This window comes from Filicampus tigris, chromosome 11 (genome assembly GCF_054856515.1).
Source record: "Filicampus tigris isolate MCC_2025a chromosome 11, RoL_Ftig_1.0, whole genome shotgun sequence".
NCBI lineage: Eukaryota > Metazoa > Chordata > Actinopteri > Syngnathiformes > Syngnathidae > Filicampus > Filicampus tigris.
The window spans coordinates 24,678,516-24,701,847 of NC_141227.1; the positions used below are offsets into that span (position 1 = coordinate 24,678,516).

The window sequence follows — 23,332 nt, forward strand, 5'->3', positions numbered from 1 at the left end:
AATTTGCGATTAATTTCGAATCCGCGATGCTGCCCTCGTCGCGCCAGAATCCAAATCGGCATGAAAAGACGTAACAACGACCCTTTGTGTTCCACATGGTTGCGCGTTAGCCACGGTTGGTGGAGTACTAATTGTTTAAATTGACGAGCGAAATTGTGTTGAACCAGAGAAAATGACAACGGAGACAATTTGAGTCAGGCATCAACACGGACAGACAGCATTAGGCGTTTTCCCTTGGGCGGTGACGGATTTTACTTCTTCATTGCTCAAAGCCGCACTTATTTGTCGGCTGATGAAAACGAGCCTCAATATTTAAGGGGTGCTGTTGTGTTAGACTCGTGCTTGGGAAGTTTCAAGTCAATTCCACGGGGCCAACAGCAAGTAAGTGGATTTGCTTGATCTCTGAGCTCTGTTATAGCTTTCGGTTTTGGCGGAGCTGTCCTTGTCGCGCCTGAATGATTGTTCGTCACAAAGTAGCACTTCGGCCAAGTTAGCTGGAGTGTTAATTGGTCACATTTACTAGCGAAGTCCCGCGGAAAGGGAGAAAGTTAGAAGCGGCGATCATTGGAGTCTGGCGTCGACACGGACACTTAAAGATAAAGGCGTACTTCCGGCCTGAAGTTGACTTGTGTCGTTCGCGGGCTCGTGGTGGTGGCGAAAGATAAAGGCGTACTTCCGGCCTGAAGTTGACTTGTGTCGTTCGCGGGCTCGTGGTGGTGGCGTCAGCCTGGTACACAGAACAGTGAGAACACGTACGGGTCAAGAGAGGACAGAGTGGAGGACAAAAAGAAAGTAAAAAAAAAGAAATGACTCAAAGCAGGAAAAGGAGCCAAATTTGGACTCATTTTAATTACATTGGTGGCTCTATCAGAGACTGCTGATCTTTTTGTTTTACACATTTTCATTTATATTTTTGTGGTCTTTTTCAGGGCTTCTGTGTTTTCAGTCTAAATTTGTTCAAGGTGAATCGTATTTCATGTGTTATTCAGGGATCCTGTGTTTCAATTTAAGTTTGTTAGGTATAAAAAAGCTAAACGTTTATTCACGTATTTCATAGTTTATTTGTTGTTGCACTAAAAAGTAAATATTTTTAATTTACATGTTGTTGTGTCGTGGTGTTTTTCAGGGATTCTGTATTGCTTGACTTCAAAGTTGCTTACTATAGAAAAGTTACAAATTTAAATGAGTTAAAAGTTCACTGTAGCGTGAAAAGATTATTATATTATATTAAATTATTATAATAAGACTATTATAATATAGTAGTACAATACATGTTTTAAAATTAATTATTAATTGATTTTGTTGCATAATGTTACATTATTATTGGTAATATATCAATTAAAGCAACAAAAAAATCTGAAGAGCCGTTTGGGAGCCGAAAGTTTTTAGTGAGCCGAGCCGCAAGAGCCGGTTCTCTAAGAAGAACCGGAATTCCCATCACTAGTCTGAAGTGCGGTAGGCTCGTTCAAAGTCAAGTAGACACTTTCTTTTTTTTTTTTTGTATAGGTGAAGGAGCATGAAGTGCAGAGTGTTTTTGTGTCTGGGTTTGTGGTCACTGCTTGGCGCCGCCGTCGGCAAGATCGTCTACGTCGCCGAGGGCCAAGCGCTGACTCTACGGCCTAAGGTTCCAGACACCATCCGGAACTTAGTGTGGAAGTTGAATCGCAACATTCTCGTCGAGTGGGACGGAACCAATGTGACCCGCTACAACGACAGAGCCACCCTGAACGTGAGCAACGGCGCGCTGGAGCTTGGGCGCGCTGTCCCGGCGGACGCGGGCCTGTTCACGCTGTCGTTGAACTTCGTGACGCAGGACGAGAGCTTCGCCGTCAAGTTGATCGACTTCGTGCCCGAACCGGAAGTGCAGCCGAACCCGCTGTCGTGCTCCGACAAGTTGGTGAGCTGCACGCTGTTCTGCGGCGGCGACACGAACCGTTCGGGGCCTGTCGAGTACTTTTGGAGAACCGAACCCGGAAAGGAAATGCTGGGAGGACGCAAGAGGAGCATCAACAAGACGACCAACGCGATCTTGAGTTTCTTTTGCATCATGGAAAACCCGTTGGGCCGGAAGGAGAGCGCAGCCTTCGGTAACCCGTTCTACCTCGACCGGCCCGAGCGCGTCTTTGGACCGGGCAAGACCGCGGCCCTGACCGTGGGCGTGGTCCTGACCCTGCTCGCTGTGCTGCTGTTCTACTTGTACCGCAAGCGTCAAAGAGACGCGGCGGAGCCAAGCGAGTCCAACGCAGGCGCGAGGGGAACCAGCTTGGAAGTGACACAACCGCTGAACGGCGGTAATTGAAGGGTGATTGCCATGGCGACACAGAGACCGTTACTCGGGACGTGGAATCGAAGCGTAGTCGGATGAGTACGTCTCTGTTGCAAAAACGTTGTTCCATTTTGAAAGTCAAATGTTTTGCACGTCCCCATTGCACGTCCCCCCACTTGTCGAAGCGCCGTATTCTCATGATTGTCACGTTGGTGGAATCACAACCAAGCAGATGAATTCTTCCATTTTCATCCGCCTCCAACCCGCAAAACACAGTCCCCGCCCCGCGTGTGTGCGCTTGCTTCCTCAAACGAGCATCAGGACGGGGTGATGACATGATGCTTTGAGCAGGCTCAACCGATCTGCCACACATGACAGTCCCCTGAGATGAATGAAAAGTGATGAACTCCTCTGTCAAATTCTTACTGCACAAACACAGTATTGATCAGAAAACCGCCATCAGATGTGGGGGAGCACATACACCCCAAAAAAATGGTGGGGTACCAAATGTTTGTTTTAGTTAATCTGACGTACATCATACGCGTGTCTAACATTTCCCTCTCAATGTACAGCATTCATTTGAGTGCAGACCTCCGCCATGGCCCCGAATCCGATATTTGGATCTGCACACCTGCTCTTAAGGTCTTAAGATATTTGTCATTCGCATTTTTCTTTTGTTCCCTCAGAAATGAAGGAGGGAGAAAAAGTTGTGAGAATGTGAACACCCCAAAATGTTGATGGCTGAACCTTGGCGTAGGTAACGGACGAGATGTGCCTTTGTCACGTCGAGCAAATTTGTTCATTTGTTTCTTCGAAATGTGATGGCACATTGGAGTTTTGTGGGTCAATTTATTGTGTCACAATTGTTTTTCTCGCTGCTATGCTCTTTTTAGTTGTGCTTTTTCAAAACAATAAAAGTTGCTCTTCAAAATACATGTGTGTAAATCACAATCCATGTTGCTGTTTATAATATATAAATGTTTATATATAAATAAATTGCTCATATACACGTTTTTGTTCGTAAGATCGTGTGTAACAATGATTTCCTTTTATATGCAAGTGGCTGTTAACAAATTTGCTGTTCGTAATACAGGTTATTCGTACAAAACATCAGTTACTCAAACCATTTGCTCATTTGCAACAACCTCCTGAAGAAACGCAATCTACGCGAAAACAAAGCAGACAAACAGTATAGTCTTTACGAAAATACAGAAGAGCAGCCAGTTAAACTAAAAAAACAAAACAAATGAAGCGCATAAAATAATAGTTTTAACCACATTTGTTTTTTTAGAGTGAAAGAAAAATCCCTGTATTATCTGGTTTCATTCTCATGTAACCCAAACGTGCTGCGACAGGCCCCTGCGCACTGATGAGCTCTGCGTTGTGTTGTGGGCGCGTGGTGATGCGGAGAGAAAACAGCACGGGATTCAGATTGTGGCTGACACCATTGCGCTTTAATTCCCCTTTCAAAATAATAATCAAAAAAGTTTGAATAACTACATTTGGACATGTGGCTGAGACGTTTCGCAAATGTTTTCTTGAGCAACATGGCGGCGTATTGAAAGCCAAGCCGGAAGTGCCGGTGTGGTAGTCGTCGCACTTGTGTTTCGTCATCTTGTTGTCTGTCGGCGGTCGGGATGGACGTGGAGGAAGCCTTCCAGGTGGTCGGGGAGTTCGGCGCCTACCAGAAGCGAGCCGTGGCCGTCCTAGCTCTGACACAGGTGAGACTTGGCCAGCTTCAAACATTTGACTCGGGTCAATACAACAGCAACAAGAAACAAACAACACCGTGGCCGTCTTCGTGTGGTGACGTGGCGGGTCTCGTCTGATTTTTGGACAACACTCGTATTTGTATGTGTAAATAAACGACCTGTGCAGATGTTTGGCTCCTGTACAGGTAAACGCGTGAGCCGTTGTCGTGCCAAAAAAGACCAGTTGTGACCGTTGAGGTTCTTGTGTGAGGATAAAATGGATTTTGGCAACGAGTCAATATTATATCCGAGTCACTCTTCAGTTCGTCCTTCATTAAACAAAATTATTTGTTACTTATTTGCAATCCTCGGTTTGTTGATGCTTTGGTGCTTTCTACGGGGACGTATTTCCTCGGTCGGACGGAGTCGCAGCCGAATGACGTAGGCCACGAACGCCGACTGGTCTGAAATCATTTCAGAGGGGCTATGTACCATATGGCCGCCTCGGGGCGCTGCGCCAAAACGCTGGGCGTGAAACTACGAGATATTTTAGGAAGTCGCTATTGTATCTCTTTAACCGCGGTTTAATGATAATGACAGATGCGGTCACTGATTAGGCGCCCCTCTGCTTCGTGACCGTCGCCCACAAACACACACAGAGACGCTCCAGTGGAGTGTTTCCATTTGACAAGTCTGATGACAGGGAGCTAAAGATGGAGAGGCAGAAAAGTATGCTTTCAGGAGCACGACGTCTCAAAATAAAGGGGTAGAAGGCGAAAGATTTTGCAGGGATGAAAAAGACGTTTTCAAAGTGGTTTAAAGACAGTCGGTAAGATACGTGAGTGTATCAAGAGGAGGCTTGCAAATATTCAAGTCAGCTAAGAAGCTACTCGTAAAATGTCAACTTACTGTTCCCTTGCAACTGTGTACTGAACAGTATTTGGAATCCAAGCAAAATATCCATACGTGGCGAGCGACTGCCTGTCTATGCGTGTGTTTCAGGTGTATATGGCGTGCCAATCCATGTTGGTGGTTTTGGTGGGAGCGTCTCCAGAATTCCACGTGGAGAAGCACGAAGGTGCCCAGTCGGCGGTCACGTTTTTCGGGGACGTGGACTCCATCGTGACTGAGGTGAGCGAAGGTGCTCGCGTGCCAGGATGCCGCGAGCGCTCCTCCTCTTGCTCATGCGCTTCGACTCCTTCCTGCCCAGTGGCTCCTGGTCAAGCAGCAGGCCTACAAGGTCAGCTTAGCCGGCTCGCTCTTCTTCGCCGGCCTCCTGCTCGGCAGCTTCGTCTTCGGGCCGCTGGCCGACATCGTCGGCAGGCGACCCGTCTACCTGGCGGGTGAGGGCAATGCGCCGCCTGACAGCGTGACCCCACGCCGCGATGACAAACTGCCTGACATGTCTGCAGCACCCATGACATGATAACGCGGCGTACAGCGTATCATGGAGTTCTTGCCAAAACAACATGAGACAAAAGTGAGACATGACAACACAACATGGAGCGGAGCGCATGGCATGCCAGGCCTGCCGTGACAAGATGACATGAAAGCATGACATCATGAAAAAGGCAACATGAAATGAAGGCATTGACATGACAACACGTGACATGACGCGCGACAAGAACAATTAGGCATGACAGCAAGAAATGAAACGCGCGACAGTATGACCAAACAACATGTGACATAATGACATGACAACACGACGTGGCATGAAAACATAACATGAACCATGTATGTGACATGACAACATGAAGGGAAAAAAAATGACGACGTGACGTGACATGAAACGCATGATATGAAAACATGTCGACGTGACGGGAGAAAATGAGACATGAGAACATGACAACGTATGAGGTGACAACATGACACGAAATGTGGCAGCATGTCAACGTGACAGGAAAACAAATAGGTACGTAACTATGAGAGGAAACTCTTGACATGACACGAAACGTGTGACGCCATGATATGACACCGCAACACGTAGCACGTCCCAACAACACAAACTCATGACACGCCAACCCGAGACGACGACGCGCAGCGTAGCCTAGCGTAGCGCGCCGCACCGTAGCCTAGCGTAGCGCGCCGCACCGCGCCGCGCCGCGCCACACTTTTCCGTGACAAGCGCGGCGTGTCGGGGCGCAGCTCTGTTCTCGGAGGTGCTCCTGGGTTACGTGACGGCGGCGTCTCCCAGCTACGAGGTGTTTGCGGCGTCGCGCCTCCTGGTGGGCTTGATGAACGGCGCCATCGGCCTGGTCAGCTTCGTCCTCACGCAGGAGTACGTGGGCAAGTCCTACTGGGCCGTGACGGGTATGCTCCGCTCGTGCTTGCACTACACCACTCGCCACAAGTTGCACTTTTGAAGCTCTGGGGTCAGATGAGGCCAAAATGCACCACGCGCTTTGCAGGTCAACATCATTTGGCCAACTTTGGTCAACGTTTCACTAGCTTTGGCACAAGTTGCTGTTTGAAAAGGAGGAGCTGAACGCAATCCCGGGCAAAATCCCTTTGCGGTCATGCTTCTTTCACGGGATCTTTAGTGGATTTTTCGAGCCAACGATCCACTGCTTTGTGCCACCAAAGTCTGTTTGACAGCAAGGAGCCGAAGGGCAAAACTCACAAGATTCACAACAACTTGTCGTTGCACTTTTCAACAGTTGGCCTTTCCAAAGTTGACAGAGGCTCGAATGAAATGTAGTTGACCCGCAGCAAGGGAAAGGCTCTGAGCCGTGCCACAAATCTGCAAGTAAAAAAAAAACAATCAAGTTTCCAATTGGCTAGAGATGCCACAAGATGGCGCCAAAGCACCATTTTACACCGTCCTCCTCCCCTCACTTCAACATAGTTAGCAGGACGACAGACTGCCCCTCAATGCTGGCAGTTTGCTCCGATACTTTGAGGCGGTGCAAGTAGAAAAAAATGTCTACTTGCACCTGCGCAGCCGCTGCATTTGCTGATTGCTTTTTTTTTTTTTTCTTGAGTTTAAAATGTAATTTAGTTTGCTGTTGCTGAATCATGAATATGCACGGGAAGACTGAGTGTATTTCTCGACTCATGCCCCAAAGCTTACGTGCGTAGCGGTTAGGCCAACTCCTTGTCTGCGGTTGCCATGGTAACAGGGACCGGTCGAACCGGCCAAATTGACTGTTGCGCGTCCGGCGTCCGACGGGCGTGTTGTCGTTTGGTTTCCCGCCGGCAGGGACGCTGACCAGCATGACCTTTGCGGTGGGCATCGCCCTCTTTGCGGCTCTGGGTTTCGCCATCAGGCCGTGGAGGACCCTGGCGGCGGCGGCCAACACCTGGGGGGTCCTCTGCTTCCTGCTGTCGGCGTGAGTGCCCGCGCCCGCTCCGTCGCGGCCGGCAAGTCTGCAAGCCGGCGTCTGACCGCCTCTCGTTTTGCCAGAACGCTTCCGGAGTCTCCTCGCTGGCTCTACTGTCGCCGTCGCACCCGGCGGGCGCAGGAGGTCAGTGGATGCGAATGCTGGGCATCTGGGCCGGGAAACGTCCATTTTGGGCGCTGGGGCCGGCCGGGGTGGGGGGGCACGTGGCATTTCTGCTCTCAGCTCAGCCTTGAAAGCATGAAAATGCCGACAAGCAATTTGTTACCTGAGCACGCTCGTAAGGGAAAACGCTGGCACTCCATGGCAAAGATTTTTGGAAAAGATGATCTGATTTCCCGCGTCATTTGATCGACGTGCGACTTCATTGATTGCATCGCTGACAAACTTTGTGTGCGCACGATTGGAGGTGATGCGCCACATGGCGCTGATGAACGGTCGCCCCGCGCACAAGCTGACTCTGCGGCCGGCGGGCGACAATGGCGGCGGCGGCGGCGGCGAGTCGGGCGTCCTGCAGCTGGCCACTCATCCTCTCCTCCGCCGCAGGACGCTCCTGCTCATGTATGTCTGGTGAGTATCGCCCGCTGAGCTCCAGTAACCACGGCGACCGCCGCACAGAAAGACGCCGCCACGTTTGCTCGGGCGGAAAAGGAACTTGGCGTGTGTTTGCGTCCAGGTACGTGTGCAGTCTGGTGTACTACGGCCTGACGCTGGGCGCCGGTGACATGTCGGGAAATCGTTACCTGAACGTGGCCATGTATGGCCTGGTAGAGCTGCCCGCCTACCCGCTCTGCGTCTACTTCATGAACCGACCCTGGTGAGCCACACACAAACACTGTAGGGAGGGGATGATCGTTGCTCTCATTGCCCTGGCGTGGTTTTGAGCAAAGCATGCCGCGGCGCGGGCATGTTACAAAGACACCGCGGAAATCTTTGGAAAAACTGCCAAAATTCTTCTTGAAAGACTCGAGTCGAGCGCACGTGTCTTTCAGGGCTGGCCGGAGGAAGAGTTTGTCGGCTTTCTTGTGCTTGGCCGCGTGGGCCTGCCTGTGCGCCGTCTTCATCCCCGAGGACGCAGGTGAGATTACGCTCGCCCCGCCGGCACAAACGAGCCGCGGACAGAAGACAACGTGGGCGTGTCGCGCTCCACCGGATCCCATCAACTGATGTCGGGGGGCTGCATTTTCATGGGGTCATTGGACTTGCTCTTAAGCGTTGAAAGGGGGAAAAAAACACGCACAGCTTGCGCCAACAACATGTCTGCAAAGACACTCTTAGAAAAAGAATAATAATAAAGCACCACATTGGGGTTGCCAATTTAGTAACTATTCCAGCCCCTTTATTGAGGGAATTTTTTTTCAATCAATCTTTTGATTCAAATATTCTCTTGCGCACAACGGAAGTCGTTACGCTACCTGTTCGAGATGACGGCCAAAAGATAGACAACCCTTGGCTTTTGGTGGAAAGCAACATGCAGCGTGAGTCTCATTGAGTCAAACATTTTGCCCCTTAGCCCTTGTCACTCACAAGGATGAAAAAGGAAGGGAAAAAAACCCCCCAACGACAAGTAAGTCGGTGCGCTCGCATACGCCAAGCTACGGACACATTCAAACTGTTGCTAAAATAGCCGAGCAAAGAGGGCAGGGGGGAAAGTCAGCCAATGTGGTCGTCATCATCATCATAACAATAATGATGATGATTATAGATAAGTCACCCCAAAAATCAAATGCAAGCTAGGCGCTGTGTAGAGTAGCATGGAGGCACTCTTGTGGGAGCAAAAAAAAAAACAAAAAAAAAAAAGGTTGCCTTTTGTCAGGTGGGTGCGGGAGACGGCGCTGCATGCGACTGCGCCATTTCCCTCGCCACCGCAACACACTTGACTCAAAAGGCCGGCGGGGAAGCTTCGGCCTTCTTGGCCTCTTTGACGGAGTCGCACATTTGAGCCGCACTACGGAACGGCCAAGTGCGCTGGCTCACGCCTTCCAAGCAGCGCCCACTCTGCACCGCGCGCGTCTGTGTGCAGAGACGTCGCTGGGCGTGACCTCGTTGGCGCTCTTGGGAAAGCTGACGGTGAGCGCGGCGTTCAACATCGTCTACGTGTACACGTCGGAGCTCTACCCCACCGTGGTCAGGTGAGAGGCGGAGCCGCCGTGGCGTCAAGCTGCGTGCGCCACCGCCTTACTTTTCTTTGGCTGCTTTCAGGAACGCCGGCCTGGGACTTTGCGCCATGTCCTGCAGAGTGGGAGGAATTCTCGCTCCCTTTGTGCCTTCCATGGTGAGTTGGTGCCCGCCTTCCTTTTAGGAAAAGCACAAACGTGTGTGTTGGATGCGTGCCGCGAAGGCAACAATTGCACTCTAATAAGATGACTCGAGAATAATGTGACTCAAGCCAAAGTAGTCCTCCAAAGATGACTTGAGTAAGAGAAAAAGGACTCAAGCACTGGGTAACTGTGAGTGACTACATTTTTTTTCTCCCCCCATTCAAAGCATTGATGTCAAATAGCCCCAAACATAAAAGAAATTCAGAAGCTCAGCAACAATGTCACGTTGAGCTGCCAGCTGGCCTAGACTGAGACTGTTGCTGTCCCTTAGTGTTGCTTTTTGCTTGGGTTTGTTTTCTTTTTGCTTTGATGCCAAATGTGAATATTTCTGCCACGAGCATCTCATCTTTCCTCGGTCGGTCGGTGTGTAACTGCCTCCCGCAGCGGGCGATGGCCGCCGCCATGCCGTTCGGCGTCTTCTGTTTGAGCGGCCTCTCCGCCGGCGCTTTGGTGCTCCTGCTGCCCGAGACCCTCAACGCGCCGCCGGCGCACACGCTGGAACAGCTCCCTCCCGGCCGCAGCCGAGTTCTGGAGAACAAGGTGACGCGCGCTCGCACTCGCACTCGCACTCGCACTCGCACACTCTTGTCTCAAGTGGCTGAAAATGATGCTTGAGTAAAATGTTAACTGCAGTGCACCTCACTTTTAGCTTTCCAAAGCCTCCCATTCTCACACTCGTTCATGCACCAATGAGTGCAAGCGTGTCAAGTGAAAAGAAGTTGCAGTCTCCACGGGGAGAATGTTCGCCAAGTCAAAGCCTTCCGGTATCTGACATTTGCGGTCCTAACGTATCAAAAGTCATTGTCGGCTATGAAAATGAGCTCGGTACAGGGCTGCCTTGGAATACGAGCCCAATTTGCTCCGTGGCCGTGCTTGTATCTCAAATCGGCCTCATGATAAAAATCAAACACATGAATAATAAAATGCATTATTATTCTTACACCACCCTACGGAAATGTTGCAGCCTCCCCCTCAACAAAACAAATGCAAAGGCAATAATAGCACTGGATAATATTGCATTCGATGATAACTGGGAGTAATAATCGAGTAGAGTAATAAAAATAACTCAAGCTCAGACTGACAACGCGAATCCCCGTTCACCAGCTGTTGGTGTCGACTCGAACAAACGAGCTCCGGACAACTCAAATGGGTTACCGATTGTACTTTTGACAAAAAAAAAAAAAACACATCATAGTCCAAGAAATGAAAAAGCAAATGTGATGAGAATGCTAAACGGAGTGCACACGTAAACCGCGAGTGCCCGAGCAGTCCATCGCCGCCGACTGCTCCAAGTCGTCGAGCCCGAGCCAAGAAAACAGGTTTTGTTTTGTCTTGTGCGCGTTATCATCATGATACAGTTTACGCACCCTGTCGGTCTCGTTTCAACCGAAAAGTGTTTTGTTTTTGTTTTTTTTGAATAGAAAAAAAGTGTGTCACATTTGTACATGAGTGCGACCCTGACTTCCTAACCCTTCAAATAGGGTGCTTGAACAGAAGCGGAGGCCCCGAATTTCAGCACACCGGTCAGCGCTCCGCGCTCCCCGGACACCGCAAGAGTAACACGCCACCAGTTACACATATGCGCGTCCGCGGCAGTCTTCCACGCGCACCTGCCCCGTCGACAATCAATCAAGAGTAAGTCGATCTTGGGTGAAAAAATCCATCAAAATGGCACATCAGCACCACCATTGTCCTTCCGCTGCAAGGAAACAAAAGTGCCAAGCGTGCTGCCGGCATTTAGCGATGGGGAGCTGAAGCGCACTCATATCTCCAACGTCGTATCATATCTTGGAAAACTCATATGTCAAGGCGCTCGTATTTCAAGGCATTACTGTCATCAAAAGTCTTGATTGAAAAAAGGGAGTACTAGGAATTTTGATGGTGTTTCGATCCATTTAGTTGGCTTGAGTACGTAGTTGAAGATGTGCCTGCTGGCGAATGAGCCACGTGATCCCATCCTGGCGGTCATTTGATGATGATGATGATGATGATGCCGTCAATGTCGTTTGCTGGACATTTCTTGTTTGGCTCTCTCGTGGTCCTCAGCCTCTCCTCTACCAAGATGACAAGTGAAAAATGACAACCAAGTGTCCAAAGAAGCCACCAGCGTCATCTTCAAGGCGCAGCGCAGCGCAGCGCAGCGCAGCGCGGCATCTGACTGTCAGCGGGACCTCAAACTGGCTGGTGGTCGTCCTTCCAAGTGGGCGGGACCAATGGGAAAGGACGCAGAGTGGACCACCCCCAATTGCAAAAGAGCTTTTTGCAATGCTGCCTCAGATTGTTTCACGATGAAACCTGTTTTGCTGGTGATAATTATTTGTCACGTGTATAGATGTTTACTAAATGGTCTATTTCTTTTTTCATGAAAAGTTGTTTCTTTTCTTTGATGATAATAAAAGCAGAAAGGCTGAAGGCAAAGTGGACATTTGGGGGACTCCAAGTGCCTTCAAGTCATCAGTAAGTCCTTCATCCCTCTACAAAATAATGTAGGAAGTATAGTTAATTACAAGAAAATAATGTCGTCACTCAATGTGGGTGACTTAAAGGAGGCATTTAAAACATATGTGAGATACTTGAGTTTTTAAGGCCTCTACATCTTAAGTGTGATTCTTATTATTTGACTCGAAAAGCCATAATGCACAGTTTACAGGAGACCAAACCCAGAAAAGAGGTTATTAAAGTTCATTCCATGAGCCCTGGCTTAAGCAATGTGATGATGTTATCGGTTGACAGTAAGTGGCAAAGTGGCGCCCCCTGAGATGGACAAAAACAGGTGGATTTTGCTGCTGCAGCATTCCTTTTCCACAAACGCAATATTAACCAGAATGCCGTCTTTAGACTAGTGGAGACACATTTTATGGTCAAGAAAATGTGCAAATGGAGCGAAATAAATAGCTAGTAAGACTGAATTGGTACTGGTTGCAAGAAAGAAGGCTTTGGCCGGGGAATGGCTGAAAAGATAACAGTACATGCGAAAAAAGCATGTTTACATGACGTATATTATGGAGAGAATCCCATTTCATCAATTGATATATGATGAAAAGCGGTCAAAATGGCTTAGTCGTGTTTCAATCTTAATGAAATCTGATTTTGTGTAATAATTCGCCCCAATGGGATGCTGAGATGCTTCACGAAAAAGAATAATAGGTTGACATGAGCGCATAGATGTAAAGGAGAAAGCTATCGATCAGTTGACTAATGGATCCTCGCCTGCTCCTTTGATTGTTTGTATTTGTGTTGTGCTTTATTAAAAAGTAAATGAGCAAAAAACTGTCCGAGGCTAATGCAAGGTAATGCCTGACTCGAGACATGGCGTCCCTAAACAATGTGACCTGGATTGAACCAACACGGAGCAGCGCGATGAGTTCAAAGAGTGGCCAGACTTGGCTTTGGGAGGAGGGATTTCTCGTGCGGTTCCAGGCATGGCCACTTGGCGTCGCTGCTGCGCGAAAAAAGCGAGTAAGCCGCCGACGACGTCACTGTTAGGGTAGTTTCAAGATGGCGCCGGACTGTTACTGGAATGTCGCCGTCGTCGCAGACTGATGGGAAAAAAAAAGGACAACAGGCGACATTGAAGACATTTGAGGGTCTTTCGTCTGCAAATCTTCGCTGACGCCCCGCCGGAGGATGTTGTGTTGCCGCAAATGAGCCCGTTGCGCCCGGATAGCTTCAGCTAGCCCCCTGCCCCCTGGCCAACGTCTCCGACCTCCCCGGCGCGTGCGGCTAAGATGCTAACCTCCTCCCGCTGCGCTGTTGGGCCGACGGGGCGGGCCGGGCGGTTCGAGGCTCGAGCCGGCCGGCGGGCTTGAGGCTCATGGCGGCGCCGAGGGAGCTAGCGGGCTCGGTGGTCGTCGACGTGAACGACAACGAGGACGGCGGCGGCGGGAGACGAGCGGTTGCGGTTGTGGTTGTGGCGGCGGCGGCTGTCAAACGTTCCGTGACGCGGAAAGAAGGTGACGAAGCAGGCGGGATGCTGGACCTGGCGGAGCGCTGCCTCGGGGACCCCCGCGGCCTGAACGGAAGCACCGAGTTGCGATGTAAGGAAGCGGCGGTGGGTGGACGAGGAGGAGAAGGAGGAGGAGGAGGAGGAGGAGGAGAAGGAGAAGGAGAAGGAGAAGGAGAAGGAGGAGGAGGAGGAGGAGGAGGAGAAGAAGAAGAAGAAGGAGGAGGAGAAGGAGGAACCGGCCTCCCCGCTTCCTGTCCAGTTGCGTGCGGGGCTCCAGTGTCAGCCGACTCGACGGGTTCCGTCGGACCGCCATGCTCGGGAAAAGCACCGGGGACGTGTCTTTGCGCTGATCCGCAGGCACGCGTCATGTCCAACGGGCGTGCTGACTGTTGCGGTGCGGACCGGCCGCCGACGCTCGTCAACGGATGCTGCCATGCCGCCACCGCGGCCCGCGACGAGCGCAGTGACCTGCCCGTCTCCGTGCAGACCCCCGAGCCGGCCTCAAGCGCCGCTGGACCGCCCTCGCCAGAGGCCTCAGCCTCCTCCGAACTAAGCGAGGACACCTCGCCTTCCTCCTCGGACGATGAGGAGAAGGAAGACCGTGCCGGACCCGCTTGGGTGGTCAGGCCGCAAAGTTTGCGGACCGAAGCGAACCTTAGCATGTCGCTCAGCTGCGACGCCACCCCGCTGTCGCCCGCCGACGAGGGGGACTTCTGCTTCGGGGAGCGCGAGGGCGACTTTCGGGGAGTTTTCGAAGCGGGCCGACGCCAGAGTGCACCCGAACAGGACCTCCGAGCGCAGGCGAACTGCGACGAGACCGCTCTCGCCCGCAAGAGGTTCGGAATTGTTCACTTCTTCACCAGGTACAACACTTGAACACCAACGCGGTGTGAGCGATTTGTCAACACTGTGCAATCAATTCCCTTTATGAGAAGTACAGGGGAACAGTTAAAAAAAATCATTTTAGCGGCTGCAACTAACGATAATTTGGGCCAGATAGCCAGACCCTTTTTTTTTTTTTTTTTTTTTTTTCAGTTACCATCTCATTCTTAAAGAACATGACATTATTACAAATTGACAGTGCAGAAGGCGCAAACGTAAATGGATTGTAATTTACTTACTGTTTTTTTGCCCAAAAATCAGCAAACATGATGATCGTGATTTCCAAAGCAAAAGGCGATGTTTACAAATGTCTGATGATCAGTCTGCGTTCATGGAGGATGACAATGATGGGGTTAAAATGACAAGGATTTGGATATTTTTGCATTACACGTGGTCTGTCCAACTTTTCGATTCATTCGATAATTGATGATTGCCGTACGAAAATATATTGCAATTTCTTCTTGCCTGATCGAGAGCAGAGCAGTCATCTGCCCCAACGATGGGACTCCACACACAGTGACGGCTGTCAGACATCCGCTCGGAAGGACCCGCCCACAATGCATCTGTGTTCCCTCTGCGACATGTCGCAACACCTGGCGTCACGTCACGCTTCCCGCCCGCCTCGGTCCTGCACTTCCTCTTGCGGCCGAGCGCCGCTTTCAACTGCGCCCTTGTCCCGCCCCCCCCGCAGGAGCCTGTTCCCTCGGAGAGCCAAAGAATCCCCGCCGCCGTCCCGCAGCGCACCAGGGTGGCGACTTTTCGGCAAGCCGAGGGAGGACGGCGCCGCTGAAGGAGGAGGAGGACCCGCCCCTTCGGCCTCCACGGAGCAGGTGTGAGCGTTACAAGCGCCGTGATTGGCTGGCACGATTGCCGCATCGTGTCGTCGTCACGCGTGTCGTCGCACGACACCGGCCGGCCTCGTCGCGACGACACACGTGAGCGCGGTCGAGTCCGTTTCTGCTACCTTTTCTGTAGCATTTGTCCCCGTGCGATTTCGGGGCAGCCGCGGTCTTTGGCAGCTGACTGACGCCGGCGCACCAGCGACCGGCGGCCAGCCGGAGGCGGGGCTCATATCCACCGAACGGACCGGTCACCAGCCAACAGCAAAAACGGCGGATTGGTCGCCAGTCAATGTCACGGCAACCGGCGCTGCAGAATACATTGGCCAAATATGGATCTTGCGACAATGGCCTAAGCGATATGCATATTGCAAAGACTTGCGGTCGTTTTCCTGTTTTTAATCATCTGAATTTGAGCCGTCGCCCGCACACTTCAATGTGCATCGCCCTCCAATAGTTGAACATTATCGAGGGGAATGACAATGAATTTGCCAAGAGCCCATTGAGCTTGCTTATTTGGAGTAAGTAAGTCATAAAAATGTCATTTCTTTCGGTGCGTGTCAAACCTGGCGACAATGTCGCTATGGTCAGCATTCATACAGCGTTTGGCGTGTTTTCCGATATCGGGCAGCACCGTGCAAGAAAGGAGCGAGCCAAGTTCCCTGTTGAAAGTCTGACTTTGGCTCCCCCTGCTGGGCTCCGGCGGACATGCGGTGACGAGTGTGTGTGTGTGTGTGTGTGCGCGCTTGTGCGCAGGTGTCTCCTCGGCGCCCCCCAGCGGCAGGCAGGAGGAAGAACCTGGACTTCGAGCCCCTGTCCACCACGGCGCTCATCCTGGAGGACCGCCCGCCGTCAGTACCTGTGGTGCAAGTTGTCGCTGAAGCTTCGATCGCGCGTAGTCGCGCTGCTTGCTAGCGGCGGGCCCGGGACCTTCTCCTCGGGCTGCAAATTGTCGTGCGTTTGCCGCTCGCGCGAGAGGAACTTGCAAGCGGCGGCGGCGGCGGCGGCGCCGCTGTTACTTGGAGTAGCGGCACAAGTCGAGTAGCAAGTTGCACTGTGGAACAAGTGCCAGCTGCAGCTTAGCAGTAGTGGTACTATTCGTAGCAATAGCAAAGCATGCGGTTGTCATCGTACTAGCTAGCGCTGGTAGCGGGTACGAGTAAGTGGCAGGAGCAGTCTGCCGCCCTCATCGCTGCGGGCGGCAGGAGCAATAACAAGGAGCAGTGCCGGTGGCACCGGCCGGAAGTCGGTTGCACTTGGTTTGCTGCGTCAGCTGACGTGCGCGCCTCCTTCTGATTGGCTCCCCAGGAACCTTCCCGCCAAATCTGAGGAGGAGACGCAAAGACACAAGCTCGAGTATGAGGAGATGGTGGCCGGGGCCAAGCGGAGAGGTAACCGAGGCGACGCCTCCTTGAATAACGCAAACGCCGAAAGAAACGCAAGAAACGCCGATTGTGTGGCAGAGTTGAAGGACGCGCAGAAGAAGAAACGTCAGATGAAGGAGAGACATCGGCAGGAGGACAGCATCTCCAACGCCGTGGTGGTCTGGAACACGCACATCCTGCCGCACTGGGACGCTGTGTGGGTACCTGCGCCCGCGCCCGCGCGCCCGTCTGGGCCGGGCTTTTGTTTGGCAAATTCTCTTACTTGGCGTTTTCAGTATTCCTTTCATTTCTCTTTTGAAGGCAGCTCATTTAGCCCACAGTGACTATTGTGTGTCCTTAACAACTCCAAAGTTGTCATTTTCAAAGGCAGAGTCCACCAATCACGTCCCTCGTGACCTTTGCGTCAGGGACGGCCACTTGCGCCTTTGTCGCCGCTCCGTCGGCCGCCTGGCTACCTTTCCGCCCTCGTCCCGCCGTCCTTATTCCTAAAAATGATGGTCCTCCCGCCCCGTCCGTCCCGGTACTTTCAAAGCGCTCGCGTCCTCACATTTCCTCGGTCCGGCGCCCCAAATTAGCGGCCGGGAGTAGCCGGAGTGGATTGGATAAGTGTTAAACCAAGATGGCACTCGGCCGCCAGCAACCGCCGTTGTCATGTGACGATGACGATGATGCGGACCGGAGCAAGCCGGGGGACATGGCGAGAATATTTCAGATTGCGTCATAACACAATACTTGCGTGCTTTTGTTGCGCGTTTCCGCTTTTTATTGCCTTATTTGCCAGTAAAAGTCATGTGTGCAAAATAAGGCAATGTTATTTTGGTAGGAGGACGAAGGTCTTCCGCTTTTTTTTCCCCCCCTCGTGAGTGAAACGGGCGTCCACTAGAGGGCAGAGCAATACTGCGGGGAGGGAACCGAGAGCAGTCCAGTGTCGCGAGGCAGTCTTGCTTTTGAAAAGAAGACGTCAGCCGGTACTCGACGGACGTAAACATACCTCCGTCCTTTTCCAAAGAGTTCTCGTCCGTCCGGACCATTCCAACCCAGTGACTCGGATCGTGCCGCTGCCAAGGTGAAAGGAGAGGCCTCGCCTTTGATTTGACCTCATTGGCGGGAAAAGTGACTGTTCCTGATTCCATCAGTTTTTTTGCGCGCGCGCGTGCTTTATTCCCAGCGATGATGATCCTTTTGACTTGTGCGTGCGTGCGTGCAGGAAGGGCACGCGCCGCGTGAGGGACTTGTGGTGGCAAGGCCTTCCTCCCAGCGTGAGAGGCCGCGTGTGGAGCCTCGCCATCGGAAACGAGCTCAACATCACGGCGGGTACGTCGGCGGGCGCGCAAGCCGCACTACTGCGGGCCGCCCGGAGAGGGCGCCCCTCGGTGAGCCTCGTGTCGTCTTCCCGCAGAGCTGTACGACATCTTCCTGTGTCGCGCCAAAGAGAAGTGGAGGAGCTACAGCGAGACCAGCTCGGTCAACAACGACAGCGAGAGCGGTGGGTGGCGCCGCCTCGGCCCGCCCCCCGCGCCCGAGCTTGGTGCCGACCCTTGAAGCCCGCGCTTGCTCTTGCAGACGGCGGCGCCTCGCTGGCCGACCGAGAGTCCAGTCTGGACCTGATCAAGCTGGACATCTCCAGAACCTTCCCCTCGCTCTTCATCTTCCAGAAGGTTTGGCAGCGCCATCGCCGCCACCTGACAGGAAGTGCTTGCTGTCACTTCCTCCTCCTCCTCCTCCTCCTCCTCATTGTGCGTGCGTGCGTGTGCGCAGGGCGGGCCCTACCACGACGTCCTTCACAGCGTGTTGGGAGCGTACACGTGCTACCGACCCGACATTGGATACGTGAGTCGCCCGCGCGCAAGTTTGAGAGCAAAAGCCCGAAAGGAAGAACATGTTTGCCTTGAGCTCCGTTTTTGCTCCGATCCCGACCGACGCCATTCCACGCGATTGCCTAACATTTGACCTTACAGTGTCTCAGCGTTGACGCGCAAAAGTCGCGACGTCCTTTTTGAGCCGATCCGTTGACGGAAAGACTCATTGTTGAATGCGTTAGCGCAAAACCTCTTTTGACGCCGAGCCCTTGTTCAACATGTCAAGAGAAATGACAAAGGGGTCAAAGTCCAACATTAGACTGGCCCAAAGGCCGTCCTGTGCTGGCTAGCGTGCCGCTCGCGTGGCCAGTGAGCAGGTCAAAGGCGACGGAAGCCCACGGGGCTCCTCGCCCCGCCGCCCGCCCGCCCGCCCGTCGACCGGCGTTTTCCTTTGCGCAGGTTCAGGGAATGTCCTTCATCGCCGCCGTCCTCATCCTCAACCTGGAGGAGGCCGACGCCTTTGTCACCTTCGCCAACCTGCTCAACAAACCGTGCCAGATGGCCTTCTTCCGTGTCGACCACGACTTGGTGCGTCGGCGCTCGCACGTCAGACGTTGTGCGCGCGCGTCTGACGTGCGCGCGGGACCTTTCAGATGCTGAAGTATTTTGCCGTGTTCGAGGTGTTCTTCGAGGAGAACCTCCCGCGTCTCTTCAGCCACTTCAGGAGCAACAAGCTGACGCCCGACCTCTACTTGATCGACTGGTGACTCGGCCGACGGCGCGCCGGATGGCGGGGGTGGGCGGGGCTCTAACCTTTGTGCGTGCGTGCGTGCGTGCGGCAGGATCTTCACGCTGTACAGCAAGTCGCTCCCGCTGGACGTGGCGTGCCGCGTGTGGGACGTGTTCTGCCGCGACGGCGAGGAGAGCCTGTTCCGGACGGGCCTGGGCATCTTGCGCCTGTTCCAGGACGTCCTGCTGCAGATGGACTTCATCCGCACGGCGCAGTTCCTCAGCCGGCTGCCCGAAGACCTGCAGGCGCACGCGCTCTTCGCCGCCACGGCCGCCACGCACATGATCAGCAGGAACCGCCGCTGGGCTCAGGTCGGCAAGGCGCAAGCAAAACCGGCGTTGGCGTTTTGGATCGGGCAGTCCGGTGACCCTACTTTGGAAACGCTTTTCCGCATCTGATTTGGCCCGTTTTTGTCACGTGGTCAGCAACTCCTCCCAAAAAGCTGCCGTTTGCCGCTCCCAGCCAAATCTCCAACCTTTTATTGTAACACAATACAATTTATACAGCGCATTTCATCGCCCCATGGATGGCACGCAAACGGAGCGGCGACACTCAAGTCGGCAGACAACACGACCGCACTCGCTCACGCGTTCTTCGTCCTCTGCAAAGAGCTCAACTTTGTGTTCGGAGTATGGCGCTTGAAAAGTCACAGAGATTGTTTCAAAACAAAACGCTTTTCACTTCTCTTTTGTGACGGATGGCATTCCATCAGGAAAGAGCTCGCTGCCAATACTTGTCCTCATTCAAATGCACGTTGCAACAATTTGCTCTTTTTTGTCTCGTTTGCTGCGACAGCACTTTTGCAGCGCGTGTTTCAGTGGGGAAGCAGGCCTTTGACTTAGGGGCTTGCTCAGCAAACAAGTTCAACTCGTAGCTCAAGGCGGCCCCGACCCTTGGAGCAAGTCGAATGGTTTCTGTCCTTTTGCTTTCAGGTCTTCTCGTCGCTGCTGAAGGACAAAAGCAAAGAGACGGACAACGGCGGAAGCCCCGGCCTCAGAAGCTAACGCTCGCTAGCCACGCGGCCGCCTCGTCATCGTCCCTTCCATCCGGCCTGATGCCGCCGCCGCCGCCATCTTCTCTCCAACATTTCGTCATCTTCCGCTTGGACACTTTTTGTCAATCTTTGAGGAAGTGACAGTTTTTGTTGAGCCACTTCAATGTGTCAGAGGTGAAAAATGGACTTCCCTAAGTGATGCGCACAAACCACAAACAAAAGGCAACATAAGCGTGTTTAAAAAAAAAAAAATTATTATATATGTCGCAACATGTAACGTCGCATTTGAGAGAGACGTCAATCGTGCGTGTAACTCCATAAGTCGCCTGCGCTCCTTTGGCACGGCTGCAAAATGGCGTGCCTCACTTACAAAAGTTGCGTCGCGTCTGCAAAAGTGTCACGTTCAGAAAAAGACCAAAAAAAAAAACGATTCAACAATTTACAAAGGAACAATTTAACGATGAATCGTTTTGTCCTTGTTAAACTTAAATGTTCATATCGTCTGATTTCAGCCTCTCGACAGTTAGAAAAAAAAAAAAATCCGATTTCCGTCATCCTCTCTGAAAGCAGATTGTTTTTGTGTTTCATCAAAACGAGACCTTTGCAGACACTGACGTGCACGTTTACCATTTTCGACAATTTTCTGTTACAAACCAAACCCGTAATGGAAGCCATCAATTCGTGCAGCCACAATATGAATATCTCGTAACCTTTTTGGGATTCGGTTCATTTCAACAACACCAAATAATTAACAATCAGAGGTCATTACTGATTTTGAAAAATGATTTTGCAGTAAGGGCACATGCAAAATACATTTGTATTCGACTATCCAAGTAGTCAATGAAATGATTGAATAATCCATTCTTCAAATATTTGACAGCTGCGGCCCCACTTAAAATTAGTCAATAACTTTAACAAAGAAAAAAAAAACTGAGCAATAGATTCCATTTGTGAAAAACAAATTGAAATGGACCAAATTTGGGGCAGGAGGTTTTGGCCCAATGCTGGACATGTGCAATTTAGTGTGTTGCGCACGTGTGACTTAGCACGTCGCACACGCGAGAAGCAAAAGACGCGGGTGCCATTTGTTAAGTTGCGCACACGCCGTACAAGGATGCACGTGTAACTTTGCAACTTTGCGAAGCATTGGTGACACTTAACAAGTCACCCATGCCAGATACAAAAGGCAACGGACGCGACTTTTCCAAGATGCGCGTGCGAAGGACACAAGCGCAACGTGCGCGCGCGCGAGCTGCAAAAGACGCCGGCGCCACTTGCTCGGTTCAGCACGTGAGATGGCCAAATGAGACATCAAAGTGGAAACCCTCACGTGGCGTGGTGTGTCCCCAACACTTCCCAAAGGGCTTCCCGAGGGAAGTGGAACGTGAGCGCGAAGCAAGCAGACGTTGCGCTCGCTCATCCTCGCGTCTCTGACGTTTTGTCGAGTCGCAAGCGCTCCGTGGCGACCGTGTCGCCGAGACCCCCTGGCCAACCAACAAAGCACATCGGTCCAACTGCTTGTTGTTACACTCCCGACCAGCAGGGGCAGCATTCCATCTGGAAAAGACTTGAAATGGGGACGAGTTGTCTCTCGCCCGTTTCAATTAAGCTTTCACATGATTTGAGCGATTGGATGTTGGATTCATGCTTACAAATGAATTTTATTTAAATGTGCTTTTTTTTTTTCTACATCAGCTTTTGAGCTTTTGTGTTATTGTAAAATTTTAATGTACAGTTTTTTTCCTAACGCCTTACAGATGATGTAAATAAAGCGTAAGAGAAAAAGAAAAAGCTTTTCATAAATGGCCACGAGTTAAACGTGTGAATAAAATATCTCAGCAGAACTTAAAAAAAAAAAAAAAGAGCATTATGTCCATCATTACTTAAAAAGATCAATTTATTCATTCAAACAAAACAGAAGTCAACGTGACTTTTTTTTTTGCGGCGGGGGGGGGGGCTCTTAGTCGTTAACCTTGCGTGGAGGTGGTTGCTGTCACCGCTAGAGGGCGACCAAGTCACACTGATGGGTCTCAACTTGGCCCGCTCCAGCACTTCAATCTACTTTTCAATCGGTTCATCAATGGGCACTGGCGGGCGGAGCCAGAGGGGAGGCCGGGATAGCACTGGACCCCCCTCTGATTTCTGATTGGACCCCCCCAGGTGACACGCCAGATGATTGACATATGGCGGCACCGGCTGCTGAGTCCTTCCCGTACAGTAGTTGGCGCTATTAGCACAAAGCGTTGCAATCCACGTTCATTAGGAGAAGAAGAATCGCCACTGAAACACGAAGATTTGAATCTGATTTGAGTCGCTGATCGTGGCGACAGAAGACCAACAAAGTAACGAAAAAGAAGGAGACGAAGGATACTCTCCATGGACGGTGAAATCCTTGTCGTAAAGTTAGTTAAACGACGGTGGCCCAATACAATACAATACAATTTTATTTATATAGCACATTAGTATCTCACTAAATTATTTCCAGGAGATTGTAGATAGGTAGGGTATGCAAAATAATTCATCCAAACATCTTAAGATAACCCAGATAACTATTAAGATCAATAGATTTCCATTTTGCATACTAATATCGACCTGGAAATATAGAAAATCAAGTTCCATACGAGCGGAGGAAACCTGTAACTTGAAATGACTACTGAAGTGAGCGTGTGACTGCTTCTATGCTCTGGCCTAGTAGTGATGTCGTTTTTTCCCCCCCACAAAATACGCCTTACTATATTAAGGCTTCACAAAAAACTGCTTACTATGCATGGTTGGGGTTTTTTTTCTTACTATAGATGGCCTTTTTTTTCCCCAAATAACTTACTTTTCACATGGTCGTTTATTTTCACAAAAAAACGCCTAACTATACATGGTCGTTATTTTCATGAAAATCGCCTTAGTATATATACATAGCCTTTTTTTTTTTTTTTTTTTTTCACAAAAACCGCCTTACTATACATGGTGGGGTTTTTTCACAGAAAACGCCTTACTATAAATGGTCGTCTCATTTCCAATCAAACAACGCCTCTGAATGATGCATTCGTTAGCATTCAACATGATGCTAACACTTAGTTTCTGTTA

At 51.3% G+C, this 23,332-nt stretch overlaps 3 protein-coding genes across 6 annotated transcripts; all 3 read left to right on the forward strand.

Moving 5' to 3' along the window:
- Positions 1-31: 31 nt before the first annotated feature.
- Positions 32-3,199, forward strand: LOC147140286 (uncharacterized). The gene is made up of 2 exons (XM_086046016.1): positions 32-381; positions 1,507-3,199. Exon 2 carries the CDS (start codon positions 1,517-1,519, stop codon positions 2,297-2,299), a length of 783 nt encoding a protein of 260 aa, XP_085902142.1. The 5' UTR covers positions 32-381; positions 1,507-1,516; the 3' UTR covers positions 2,300-3,199.
- Positions 3,200-3,823: 624 nt separating this feature from the next.
- On the forward strand, positions 3,824-12,039 carry slc22a15 (solute carrier family 22 member 15). 2 transcript variants are annotated; one of them, XM_086045092.1, is made up of 13 exons: positions 3,824-3,987; positions 4,960-5,088; positions 5,168-5,300; positions 6,103-6,267; positions 7,157-7,286; positions 7,361-7,421; positions 7,705-7,865; positions 7,972-8,112; positions 8,288-8,373; positions 9,319-9,427; positions 9,498-9,570; positions 10,001-10,156; positions 11,663-12,039. In XM_086045092.1, exons 1-13 carry the CDS (start codon positions 3,904-3,906, stop codon positions 11,687-11,689), a joined length of 1,455 nt encoding a protein of 484 aa, XP_085901218.1. In that variant the 5' UTR covers positions 3,824-3,903; the 3' UTR covers positions 11,690-12,039. The 2 variants fall into 2 exon arrangements, with proteins under 2 accessions (XP_085901218.1, XP_085901219.1); XM_086045093.1 differs by lacking the exon at positions 11,663-12,039 and adding an exon at positions 11,098-11,655.
- A 1,032-nt stretch (positions 12,040-13,071) lies between these two features.
- LOC147140288 (TBC1 domain family member 12-like) lies at positions 13,072-22,042 on the forward strand. Of its 3 annotated transcripts, XM_086045089.1 has the most exons (13): positions 13,075-14,425; positions 15,136-15,274; positions 16,040-16,134; positions 16,592-16,674; positions 16,747-16,864; positions 17,876-17,982; positions 18,068-18,154; positions 18,232-18,326; positions 18,427-18,498; positions 18,927-19,055; positions 19,121-19,230; positions 19,310-19,568; positions 20,190-22,042. In XM_086045089.1, the coding sequence occupies exons 1-13, from the start codon at positions 13,431-13,433 to the stop codon at positions 20,259-20,261; spliced, it is 2,361 nt and encodes a 786-aa protein (XP_085901215.1). In that variant the 5' UTR covers positions 13,075-13,430; the 3' UTR covers positions 20,262-22,042. The 3 variants fall into 3 exon arrangements, with proteins under 3 accessions (XP_085901216.1, XP_085901213.1, XP_085901215.1); XM_086045090.1 differs by having other exon boundaries at positions 13,072-14,398; positions 19,310-20,337; XM_086045087.1 differs by having other exon boundaries at positions 13,074-14,425; positions 19,310-20,337.
- Positions 22,043-23,332: the final 1,290 nt, after the last annotated feature.

What these genes read in the sequence shown, in the direction of transcription:
- LOC147140288 (XM_086045087.1), top strand. Translation starts at nt 13,431, where the DNA reads ATGGCGGCGCCGAGGGAGCTAGCGGGCTCGGTGGTCGTCGACGTGAAC. An exon ending in ATCCTGGAGGACCGCCCGCC is followed by an intron (nt 16,135 to 16,591) that starts GTCAGTACCTGT and finishes TTGGCTCCCCAG; the next exon opens with GAACCTTCCCGCCAAATCTG. An exon ending in CGCTCTTCATCTTCCAGAAG is followed by an intron (nt 18,327 to 18,426) that starts GTTTGGCAGCGC and finishes GCGTGTGCGCAG; the next exon opens with GGCGGGCCCTACCACGACGT.
- LOC147140286 (XM_086046016.1), top strand. Translation starts at nt 1,517, where the DNA reads ATGAAGTGCAGAGTGTTTTTGTGTCTGGGTTTGTGGTCACTGCTTGGC.
- slc22a15 (XM_086045092.1), top strand. Translation starts at nt 3,904, where the DNA reads ATGGACGTGGAGGAAGCCTTCCAGGTGGTCGGGGAGTTCGGCGCCTAC. An exon ending in TACTTCATGAACCGACCCTG is followed by an intron (nt 8,113 to 8,287) that starts GTGAGCCACACA and finishes CGTGTCTTTCAG; the next exon opens with GGCTGGCCGGAGGAAGAGTT. An exon ending in GCCGAGTTCTGGAGAACAAG is followed by an intron (nt 10,157 to 11,662) that starts GTGACGCGCGCT and finishes CGTGGTCCTCAG; the next exon opens with CCTCTCCTCTACCAAGATGA.